The 12,500-nt window shown below is 41.2% G+C and overlaps 1 protein-coding gene across 2 annotated transcripts in view; it reads right to left on the bottom strand.

The window, feature by feature from the left end:
* Window positions 1-12,500, bottom strand: part of SAC3D1 (SAC3 domain containing 1) — a 23,455-nt gene that overhangs the window by 8,375 nt on the left and 2,580 nt on the right. The window contains exons 2-3 of one of the 2 annotated variants that reach the window (XM_053720134.1): window positions 11,834-11,908; window positions 8,349-8,987 (exon numbers count right to left, since the gene is read on the bottom strand). In XM_053720134.1, coding sequence (XP_053576109.1) covers window positions 8,349-8,949 — 601 coding nt within the window. In that variant the 5' untranslated portion in view covers window positions 8,950-8,987; window positions 11,834-11,908. The remainder of the gene's footprint in view (window positions 1-8,348; window positions 8,988-11,833; window positions 11,909-12,500) is intronic. The other variant, XM_053720135.1, reaches the window with a different exon arrangement.

The raw sequence follows: 12,500 nt of genomic DNA, 5'->3' as shown, positions 1-12,500 counted from the left end.
TAAATTATTTTATAAGCTTTTCTAAAAAGATTGTGATCCACCACTAAGGGCTAGATTTATTAAAGCTGAGGCGTACAGGGGTGCGTATACGCGCCCCTGTACACCTCAGCTCGCCTGTGGCGGGGCGAAAATACCCGCAGGTATTCGGCATTGCACACGAGCGCAATTTTGCGCTCACGTGCAATCCCGCCCCCTGCCCGCGCACAGCCAACCACGCGCGGGCAGGAGCTGTCAATCTCCTCGGTCTGACTAGACCGAGGAGATTGAATTTCGCCAGATTAGAGGTGGCGAAGAGGCTCAGGAAGCAGCGGTCTGGTGACCGCTGCTTGATAAATGACGGCGAGCAAGTTCTTGAGAGAACTTGCTGCCGTAAGGGCTTAATAAATCTAGCCCTAAATGTGTTTAAAAAAAAAAAAAAAAGAAAGAAAAAAAAGGTTTCAAATTAATTATGTTAGCAGAAATGGTCTTGTTTTGCAGACAAGGGATATACCCCTTGAAAAGCCTATAAAGTATATTTATCTTGTCACATTTGCTGTGGCATTTTAGGGAATAATATAAATAAGCTCCTGCACTGATTAAAAGGGATAAGAAATAAAAATTATTTCTTTCACGATTCAGACAGAGCAGCAATTTTAAGCACCTTTCTAATTTACTCCTATTATCAGTTTTTATTCGTTCTCTTGCTATCTTTATTTGAATAAGCAGGCCCATTTTAGGTTAAACACCTGAGTAGCACTTGCTTATTGGATGGCTAAATGTAGCCACCAATCAGCAAGAGCTATCCAGTGTGCTTAAAGGGACATTAAACCCAATTTTTTTCTTTCATGATTTAGAAAGAGCATGCAATTTTAAACAACTTTCTATTTGACTTCTATTATCTAATTTGCTTCATTCTCTTGATATCCTTTGCTGAAAAGCATATCTAGATAGGATCAGAAGCTTCTGATTGGTGGCTGCACATAGATGCCTTGTGTGATTGGCTCAGCCATGTGCATTGTATTTCTTAAACAAAGGATATCTAAAGTATGAAGCAAATTAGATAATAGAAGTAAATTGGAATGTTGTTTAAAAGTATATTCTCTATCTGATTAATTAAAGAAAAAAACAGAATTTATGTTTACCTGATAAATTTCTTTCTCCAACGGTGTGTCCGGTCCACGGCGTCATCCTTACTTGTGGGATATTCTCCTCCCCAACAGGAAATGGCAAAGAGCCCAGCAAAGCTGGTCACATGATCCCTCCTAGGCTCCGCCTACCCCAGTCATTCGACCGACGTTAAGGAGGAATAATAGCATAGGAGAAACCATATGGTACCGTGGTGACTGTAGTTAAAGAAAATAAATTATCAGACCTGATTAAAAAACCAGGGCGGGCCGTGGACCGGACACACCGTTGGAGAAAGAAATTTATCAGGTAAACATAAATTCTGTTTTCTCCAACATAGGTGTGTCCGGTCCACGGCGTCATCCTTACTTGTGGGAACCAATACCAAAGCTTTAGGACACGGATGAAGGGAGGGAGCAAATCAGGTCACCTAAATGGAAGGCACCACGGCTTGCAAAACCTTTCTCCCAAAAATAGCCTCAGAAGAAGCAAAAGTATCAAACTTGTAAAATTTGGTAAAAGTGTGCAGTGAAGACCAAGTCGCTGCCCTACATATCTGATCAACAGAAGCCTCGTTCTTGAAGGCCCATGTGGAAGCCACAGCCCTAGTGGAATGAGCCGTGATTCTTTCGGGAGGCTGCCGTCCGGCAGTCTCGTAAGCCAATCTGATGATGCTTTTAATCCAAAAAGAGAGAGAGGTAGAAGTTGCTTTTTGACCTCTCCTTTTACCTGAATAAACAACAAACAGGGAAGATGTTTGTCTAAAATCCTTTGTAGCATCTAAATAGAATTTTAGAGCGCGAACAACATCCAAATTGTGCAACAAGCGTTCCTTCTTTGAAACTGGTTTCGGACACAGAGAAGGTACGATAATCTCCTGGTTAATGTTTTTGTTAGAAACAACTTTTGGAAGAAAACCAGGTTTAGTACGTAAAACCACCTTATCTGCATGGAACACCAGATAAGGAGGAGAACACTGCAGAGCAGATAATTCTGAAACTCTTCTAGCAGAAGAAATTGCAACTAAAAACAAAACTTTCCAAGATAATAACTTAATATCAACGGAATGTAAGGGTTCAAACGGAACCCCCTGAAGAACTGAAAGAACTAAATTGAGACTCCAAGGAGGAGTCAAAGGTTTGTAAACAGGCTTGATTCTAACCAGAGCCTGAACAAAGGCTTGAACATCTGGCACAGCTGCCAGTTTTCTGTGAAGTAACACCGACAAGGCAGAAATCTGTCCCTTCAGGGAACTTGCCGATAATCCTTTTTCCAATCCTTCTTGAAGGAAGGATAGAATCCTAGGAATCTTAACCTTGTCCCAAGGGAATCCTTTAGATTCACACCAACAGATATATTTTTTCCAAATTTTATGGTAAATCTTTCTAGTTACAGGCTTTCTGGCCTGAACAAGAGTATCGATAACAGAATCTGAGAAACCTCGCTTTGATAAAATCAAGCGTTCAATCTCCAAGCAGTCAGCTGGAGTGAAACCAGATTCGGATGTTCGAACGGACCCTGAACAAGAAGGTCTCGTCTCAAGGGTAGCTTCCAAGGTGGAGCCGATGACATATTCACCAGATCTGCATACCAAGTCCTGCGTGGCCACGCAGGAGCTATCAAGATCATCGACGCCCTCTCCTGATTGATCCTGGCTACCAGCCTGGGGATGAGAGGAAACGGCGGGAACACATAAGCTAGTTTGAAGGTCCAAGGTGCTACTAGTGCATCCACTAGAGCCGCCTTGGGATCCCTGGATCTGGACCCGTAGCAAGGAACTTTGAAGTTCTGACGAGAGGCCATCAGATCCATGTCTGGAATGCCCCAAAGTTGAGTGACTTGGGCAAAGATTTCCGGATGGAGTTCCCACTCCCCCGGATGCAATGTCTGACGACTCAGAAAATCCGCTTCCCAATTTTCCACTCCCGGGATGTGGATAGCGGACAGGTGGCAGGAGTGAGACTCCGCCCATAGAATGATCTTGGTCACTTCTTCCATCGCTAGGGAACTCCTTGTTCCCCCCTGATGGTTGATATACGCAACAGTCGTCATGTTGTCTGATTGAAAACGTATGAACTTGGTCCTCGCTAGCTGAGGCCAAGCCTTGAGAGCATTGAATATCGCTCTCAGTTCCAGAATATTTATCGGTAGAAGAGATTCTTCCCGAGACCAAAGACCCTGAGCTTTCAGGGATCCCCAGACCGCGCCCCAGCCCATCAGACTGGCGTCGGTCGTGACAATGACCCACTCTGGTCTGTGGAATGTCATCCCTCGTGACAGGTTGTCCAGGGACAGCCACCAACGGAGTGAGTCTCTGGTCCTCTGATTTACTTGTATCTTTGGAGACAAGTCTGTATAGTCCCCATTCCACTGACTGAGCATGCACAGTTGTAACGGTCTTAGATGAATGCGCGCAAAAGGAACTATGTCCATTGCCGCTACCATCAACCCGATCACTTCCATGCACTGAGCTACGGAAGGAAGAGGAACGGAATGAAGTATTCGACAAGAGTCCAGGAGCTTTGTCTTTCTGGCCTCTGTTAGAAAAATCCTCATTTCTGAGGAGTCTATAATTGTTCCCAAGAAGGGAACCCTTGTTGACGGGGATAGAGAACTCTTTTCCACGTTCACTTTCCAGCCGTGCGATCTGAGAAAGGCCAGGACGATGTCCGTGTGAGCCTTTGCTCGAGGGAGGGACGACGCTTGAATTAGAATGTCGTCCAGGTAAGGTACTACTGCAATGCCCCTTGGTCTTAGCACAGCTAGAAGGGACCCTAGTACCTTTGTGAAAATCCTTGGAGCAGTGGCTAATCCGAAAGGAAGCGCCACGAACTGGTAATGTTTGTCCAGGAATGCAAACCTTAGGAACCGATGATGTTCCTTGTGGATAGGAATATGTAGATACGCATCCTTTAAATCCACCGTGGTCATGAATTGACCTTCCTGGATGGAAGGAAGGATAGTACGAATGGTTTCCATCTTGAAAGATGGGACCTTGAGAAATTTGTTTAAGATCTTGAGATCTAGGATTGGTCTGAATGTTCCCTCTTTTTTGGGAACTATGAACAGATTGGAGTAGAACCCCATCCCTTGTTCTCTCAATGGAACAGGATGAATCACTCCCATTTTTAACAGGTCTTCTACGCAAAGTAAGAACGCCTGTCTTTTTATGTGGTCTGAAGACAACTGAGACCTGTGGAACCTTCCCCTTGGGGGAAGTCCCTTGAATTCCAGAAGATAACCCTGGGAGACTATTTCTAGCGCCCAAGGATCCAGAACATCTCTTGCCCAAGCCTGAGCGAAGAGAGAGAGTCTGCCCCCCACCAGATCCGGTCCCGGATCGGGGGCCGATATTTCATGCTGTCTTGGTAGCAGTGGCAGGTTTCTTTGCCTGCTTTCCCTTGTTCCAGCCTTGCATTGGTCTCCAAGCTGGCTTGGCCTGAGAAGTATTACCTTCTTGCTTAGAGGACGTAGCACCTTGGGCTGGTCCGTTTTTACGAAAGGGACGAAAATTAGGTCTATTTTTTGCCTTGAAAGGCCGATCCTGAGGAAGGGCATGGCCCTTACCCCCAGTGATATCAGAGATAATCTCTTTCAAGTCAGGACCAAACAGCGTTTTCCCCTTGAAAGGAATGTTTAGTAGCTTGTTCTTGGAAGACGCATCAGCCGACCAAGATTTCAACCAAAGCGCTCTGCGCGCCACAATAGCAAACCCAGAATTCTTAGCCGCTAACTTAGCCAATTGCAAAGAGGCGTCAAGAGTGAAAGAATTAGCCAATTTGAGAGCATTGACTTTGTCCATAATCTCCTCATAAGGAGGCGAGTCACTATCGAGCACCTTAATCAGTTCATCAAACCAGAAATATGCGGCTGTAGTGACAGGGACAATGCATGAAATGGGTTGTAGAAGGTAACCCTGCTGAACAAACATCTTTTTAAGCAAACCTTCTAATTTTTTATCCATAGGATCTTTGAAAGCACAACTATCCTCTATGGGAATAGTGGTGCGTTTGTTTAAAGTAGAAACCGCTCCCTCGACCTTGGGGACTGACTGCCATAAGTCCTTTCTGGGGTCGACCATAGGAAACAATTTTTTAAATATGGGGGGAGGGACGAAAGGAATACCGGGCCTTTCCCATTCTTTATTAACAATGTCCGCCACCCGCTTGGGTATAGGAAAAGCTTCTGGGAGCCCCGGCACCTCTAGGAACTTGTCCATTTTACATAGTTTCTCTGGGATGACCAAATTTTCACAATCATCCAGAGTGGATAATACCTCCTTAAGCAAAATGCGGAGATGTTCCAATTTAAATTTAAAAGTAATCACATCAGATTCAGCCTGCTGAGAAATATTCCCTAAATCAGTAATTTCTCCCTCAGACAAAACCTCCCTGGCCCCCTCAGATTGGGTTAGGGGCCCTTCAGAGATATTAATATCAGCGTCGTCATGCTCTTCAGTAACTAAAACAGAGCATCCACGCTTACGCTGAACAGGGTTCATTTTGGCTAAAATGTTTTTGACAGAATTATCCATTACAGCCGTTAATTGTTGCATAGTAAGGAGTATTGGCGCGCTAGATGTACTAGGGGCCTCCTGAGTGGGCAAGACTCGTGTAGACGAAGGAGGGAATGATGCAGTACCATGCTTACTCCCCTCACTTGAGGAATCATCTTGGGCATTCTGGCTTCCCCACATTCAGAACACAGTCTATCTGGTAGTTCAGACATGTTAAACAGGCATAAACTTGATAAGAAAGTACAAAAAACGTTTTGAAATAAAACCGTTACTGTCACTTTAAATTTTAAACTGAACACACTTTATTACTGCAATTGCGAAAAAACATGAAGGAATTGTTCAAAATTCACCAAACTTTCACCACAGTGTCTTAAAGCCTTGAAAATATTGCACACCAAATTTGGAAGCTTTAACCCTTAAAATAACGGAACCGGAGCCGTTTTAAGCTTTAACCCCTTTACAGTCCCTGGTATCTGCTTTGCTGAGACCCAACCAAACCCAAGGGGAATACGATACCAAATGATGCCTTCAGAAGTCTTTTATAAGTATCAGAGCTCCTCTCACATGCGACTGCATGCCATGCCTCTCAAAAACAAGTGCGCAACACCGGCGCGAAAATGAGACTCTGCCTATGCTTTGGGAAAGCCCCTAAAGAATAAGGTGTCTAAAACAGTGCCTGCCGATTATTATTATATCAAAATACCCAGAATAAATGATTCCTCAAGGCTAAATAAGTGTTCATATCAATCGATTTAGCCCAAAAAATGTCTACAGTCTAAATAAGCCCTTGTGAAGCCCTTATTTACAATCGTAATAAACATGGCTTACCGGATCCCATAGGGAAAATGACAGCTTCCAGCATTACATCGTCTTGTTAGAATGTGTCATACCTCAAGCAGCAAAGACTGCAAACTGTTCCCCCAACTGAAGTTAATGCTCTCAACAGTCCTGTGTGGAACAGCCATGGATTTTAGTTACGGTTGCTAAAATCATTTTCCTCATACAAACAGAATTCTTCATCTCTTTTCTGTTTCTGAGTAAATAGTACGTACCAGCACTATTTGAAAATAACAAACTCTTGATTGAATAATGAAAAACTACAGTTAAACACTAAAAAACTCTAAGCCATCTCCGTGGAGATGTTGCCTGTACAACGGCAAAGAGAATGACTGGGGTAGGCGGAGCCTAGGAGGGATCATGTGACCAGCTTTGCTGGGCTCTTTGCCATTTCCTGTTGGGGAGGAGAATATCCCACAAGTAAGGATGACGCCGTGGACCGGACACACCTATGTTGGAGAAATTGGGTTTAATGTCCCTTTAAGGTAGGCTCAGGAGCAGCAATGCACAACTAGGAGCTAGCTGCTGATTGGTGACTGCACTTGTAAGTCTCTTGTCATTGGCTGACCCAATGTGTTCAGCTAGCTCCCAGTAGTGCACTGCTGCACACGTTTTGAATGCATTAACGCTTGTTTCAACTGTTATTCAAGACCCATACTTCACCTATTGCTTATCTTATTTGGAAGAGCCAATCAGAGCTCATTACTGGAGTAGACAGCTAGAAGCTGTGATTTATTAGCAAAAATGTCTTGGTTTTGCAGTTCCTTATTTTATCATTTCTGCTGAGGCCAATTGGGGACAGATATCTGGCAGGGTTAGGCTTGTGAAGCCGGTATTAAGTACTTCCAGTCGCCAGAATTGGAAAACTCATGAGAAGGGACAGTCTACACCTTAGTCATCTTAAAGATTTACTTTAGATTAAAGGGACATGAAACCCAATTTCTTTCCATCATGATTCAGATACAGCAGCAATTTTAAGCAACTTTCTAATTTACTCCCATTAACTATTTATCTTTGTTCTTTTGGTATAATTTGTTGAAGGAGCAGCAATGCACTACTAGTTGCTAACTGAACACATGTGTGAGCCAATGAGAATCGGTATATATATGCAGCCACCAATCAGCAGCTAGAACCTAGGTTCTTTGCTGCTCCTGAGCTTACATATATAAACCTTTCAGCAAAGGATAACAAGAGAAGGAAGCAAATTAAATAATAGAAGTAAATTGGAAAGTTCTTTAAAATTATATTCTCTGTCTTAATCATGAGAGAAAAAGTTTGTGTTTCATGTCCCTTTAAGTTGCAAATAGCCTCCTGCACCTTTTTTATATCATGCAGCAGGAACAGTAAAAAAAGTTATTTTAAAATGAATACAGTTTCTGGTCACTTTGAAATGGCTGCCAAGCTCTTCCCACTTATGATGTCATGATCTGGGCTGCATATGGCATCCAATCACAAAAAGCTCACTAGTTGGATTCAACAGACTGTCAAGGCTATTCAGCAAAGTGCCTAGATGCAGCCCAGATCGTGATGTCATCAGTGGATGGAGCTTGGAAGCTATTTTAAAGTGGCCAGAAACAATATTCTTTTTAAAATAACCTTTTTACTGTTCCTTTTGAATCATATAGAAAAGGTGCAGGAGGCTGTTTGCAGCTTAATCTAAGGCAAGACTTGAAGATGACTAAAGTGTAGAAGACTGTCCCTTTAACTAAAACTAATGAACGTATGTGAAAGTTCGTTCATTTAGCTTCCGATACCTATAAAACAGAGAAGCTAAACAAATTTTGTATTCATTTGTTCATTTGTAAATGAATAACAAAAACTAATTTCTGACCATGTTTATCAAATAAAGAAAATCATAAATGACCACTTTGTTCTTTTTTTAATCTCTTACCTAAATCATAGAGCAGGAGCAAAGCCTGAAACTCAGCTTGCCTAGGGTAGCTTCCACCTTCCTGGTAACATTCCATAAGATCAGAAAAGGTCTCTCGCACTTGGACTGCATGCAGCACTTCATCGTACCACTCTATGGCCAACTCCCTTACCAAGTAAGGAGCACACAATAGGAATCCTAAGCTCCCTTCAAGGATTTGAGCCCCAAGTTTCCCCCGCACCCTCTGCACTATCAGGTCTTGCCTTACCGAACGTAAACGGTCAAACACAAAAGAATAAGCCTCAGCTAACATTCTAGGGCCCCTATCTTTGGCATATTCAAATACGTCCATTATCAGGTACTGTACAGTTTTTAAAAGGGTGTTAGGAGTGCGCAGATCACGGGGACAGGAGAGCTCTTTTCCTGCTGCAGGACGACTGTATTCCTTAACAGCCTTTTTGGGGTCAGCAACATGTAAATATCCTCCTCTAACCTTTTTTGCATTGACCACATTTGCTGTCTCAAACCGATGCAGACGTCCTTGTTGCTCCCGCAGCCTAATTTCTTGCTCAGGACACATGTCCAGGCATATTCCAGTTGGTGGAGGAGGTGAATGGTCCATGGCTTTCAAATCCAAAAAAAAATAAAAATCGAGGCAACCTGATAAAAAATAAAAATATTAAACCACTGAAATAATAAATACAATAAAAATTAAATAATGCTTTAAAAAGGGACAGTAAAGTTATGATTGCAAGCAATTTTAAACAACTTTAGAATTTACATCTATTATCTCATTTGCTTCATTCTCTTTGTATCCTTTGTTGAAAAGCATATCTAGGTAGGCATGGGAGCAGTATACAAAAAGAAAAGATCATCAAAGTGCAGTATATAGAGTAAACACTGTTTAGCGCCACTGTTAGCATTTGCGTGGCCCTTGGCAAGACAACTTTGTGAGGCCCATATTACCCTGACCCTATATCAAGAATAACATTAAATATTACACCTCTTGATACCATAAGCACTTCTTTATAAACTAAATGCAGGCTGTACATTGTGGGGCCCTGGGTGGGCGCCCATCTTGCTATTCATTAACTAAAAGAATTTCAAATGACAAAAGAAACCTTATTTGTAGCCGAGGTATACTTTATGGATATATAAACATACACACACTTCTCAGAGTGCTTTCAAAGCTCCTATCAGCCTACCTAGGTTTAATTTTCAACAAAGGATACCAAAAGAACAAAGCAAAAATTGATAATATAAGTAAATTGTAAAGTTGTTTAAAACTGTATGCTCCACTTGAATCATGAAAGTTGAATTTTGAGTTTACTGTCTCTTTAATTTATTTTGTCTGCTTTTTCTGTAATTTAACTCCAAAAGTTAAAGCATTTCCTCTCCTTTCAGGCTGGAATGCAATCTGTGGAATGCAAAAACCTAACACTCATGCATGCTGTACAGTGATTATTTGATATATAATACTAACACCGTAAGGTGTAAATAGAGGCGCTATCACACAAAATATAAACAAGTGAAACCGACTGGAAGTATGGCATTTATATTAAATGTCAAATGGGACACCTAGATCAACCATCACAGTCTATATAGATGATAGTAATACAATACATGTGCTAGAATACATATGAACTACACCAAATATAGCTAGTTCAATAAAATATATATTTATGTCACATTGGTAGTGAGCTTTTCTTTGAGGTATAAGGTTATCCACTTCCAAGTTATTCTAGAAAAGAGTAGAGAAGGCGTCACATAGCGTAATTCTGTATATCTTGTATGGTAAGCTGGGTATATAAGACACTCACATTTGGTGAAGCACTAATGCGTAGTGCAGGCTGAGCAGACCGGATCCTCAGAGTTGTCCGTTAAAACTCTCCTCTGATCAGGAAACAGAGGTCTTTATGGTGCCTCTTCCCCTGCAGTAGATCGATGTATTCGCATCCCTTAGGTTCCACCTCTCCCACTTTATAGCAGAGTTTCTCTTAAGTCAGAAAAAACTCTAGTGTATTATATACCCAGCTTACCATACAACATATGCTTTACAGAATTACGCTATGTGGCGCCTTCGCTACTCTTTTCTAGAATTGTTTGATAGGTGCAGGCCTGCATATTGTTCTCTTGTGCCCGTGGCACCTTGTTGTAAAACTGTGTATGGCATGATAGGAGATATAGTTTCATTGTGAGGATGAGAGCTATTCCAGTCATACCTATGATATTTAGGAATATAAGAAATAGTATCTTGTGCAGATAAAAGGCTTTGGAACATAAACCAGATTGTACTGGACGGCCACATATGGGTCATTTCATATCAACTGGTCCAATTTTCAAACATCTTTGACCTTAGCTTTCACTCTGTATACTATACAGAAGATTTATCAGGGGCAGTTGCCTACGCCAACATGCAAATCTGAATTTATGAAGCAGAAACTGCCACCTGAGGGCGGGATAAATCACCCCGACGCTCACTCGTTTGGGGTAATTAACATGCCTTGGCTCTTGTGCAATTGTTTGTGCAAGAGCAGGCAGAAGGATTGCACAAGAGACCTCTAGTAACTTGTAAAGTTGTTTAAAATTGTATGTTCTATATGAACCCTGGAATAAATAAAAATTGGGGTTTTATGTCCCTTTAATATTTGCTTAAAGGGACACTGTACCCAAATTTTTTCTTTCATGATTCAGATAGAGCATGCAATTTTAAGCATCTTTCTAATTTACTCCTATTGTCAAATTTTCTTTATTCTCTTGGTATCTTTATTTGAAAAGCAAGAATTTAAGTTTAGATGCCGGCCCATTTTTGATGAACAACCTGGGTTGTCCATGCTGATTGGACAGCAGCATTAAACAAGTGCTGTCCATGGTTCTGAACCACAAATTGGCTGGCTCCTTAGCTTATATGTCTTCTTTTTCAAATAAAGAAAGCAAGAGAACGAAGAAAAATATGAAACCCTAAAAAAAATATTTTGCGATCCAGACAGAGCATAACATTTAAAAAAAAAAGCTTCTAATTTACTTCTATTATCAAATTTTCTTTGTTCACGTGATAGTCCGTGTTGAAGAGATACCTAGGTAGGCGCCTGGAGCACTATATGGCAGGAAATAGCGCTGCCATATAGTGCTCTTGCAAATGGATAACATACTTGCAAAACTGCTGCCATATAGCGCTCCAGAAATGGGCCGGCTCCTAAGCATGAAATAAAAATGTTGTGCTTCATATCCCTTTAAATTGTAGTTGATTGGTCAGTAAAATTAGCCAGGTGTGCCCATTAAATAGACCCTGGGGAGAAGACTGACCTCTTTAAAAACCAGGGCCACAACAGTATATGATTTTTTTTTTTAACATCAGTGCTAAACTGGATGCTTGAAAGTAATCTCTGCATTAAAGGGACGTTACCCATATATTAAATTACTTGAAAATAATGCAGCATGTGCGTAAAAACCTGAATAGAAAATATACATTGCACATCTCTATGTAAAAAAGGAAGATATTTTACCTCAGAATTTCCTCAGCAGCCACATCCTATTGTAAAGGGACATTAAGCAGCCAAACAGGATGCATGTCCTGGGACCTGCAAGAGAGCGTGCATCTGGTAAGTGCAGCAAAGTCAGTTTATTAACCTCCTCAATTTAAAGGGACAGTCCAGTAAAAAAAAAACCTCATGATTTAAATATGGAATGTAATTTTAAACAACTTTCCAATTTACTTTTATTACCAATTTTGCTTTGTTCTCTTGGTATTCTTAGTTGAAAGCTAAACCTAGGAGGTTCATATGCTAATTTCTTAGACCTTGAAGGTCGCCTCTAATCTGAAAGCATTTTGACAGTTTTTCACCATTAGAGGGCGGTAGTTCGTGTGTTTCACATAGATAACATTGAGCTCAGGCACGTGAAGATCTTAGGAGCCAGCACGGATTGGCTAAAAATGCATGTCTGTCAAAAGAACTGAAATAAGGGGATAGTTTGAATCTGGGCGTCATCTGTATGAGTACTCAAATTGTGGTAATGGAAAAAGAAAAACTGTATTTACTTTGTTCTCTATTTCTGTACACCTTTTTTTGTTTGGAAGATAATTGTCTTGATAACCTTCTTGTCATGCTGTTGAATTATAAATAAATATATATATAAAAAAAAAAAAAAAGAAATAAGGGGATAGTTTGCAGA

The sequence above is a fragment of the Bombina bombina genome, chromosome 7, assembly GCF_027579735.1.
Source record: "Bombina bombina isolate aBomBom1 chromosome 7, aBomBom1.pri, whole genome shotgun sequence".
Taxonomy (NCBI): Eukaryota; Metazoa; Chordata; class Amphibia; order Anura; family Bombinatoridae; genus Bombina; species Bombina bombina.
This window is presented reverse-complemented; position numbering and strand designations above follow the sequence as displayed.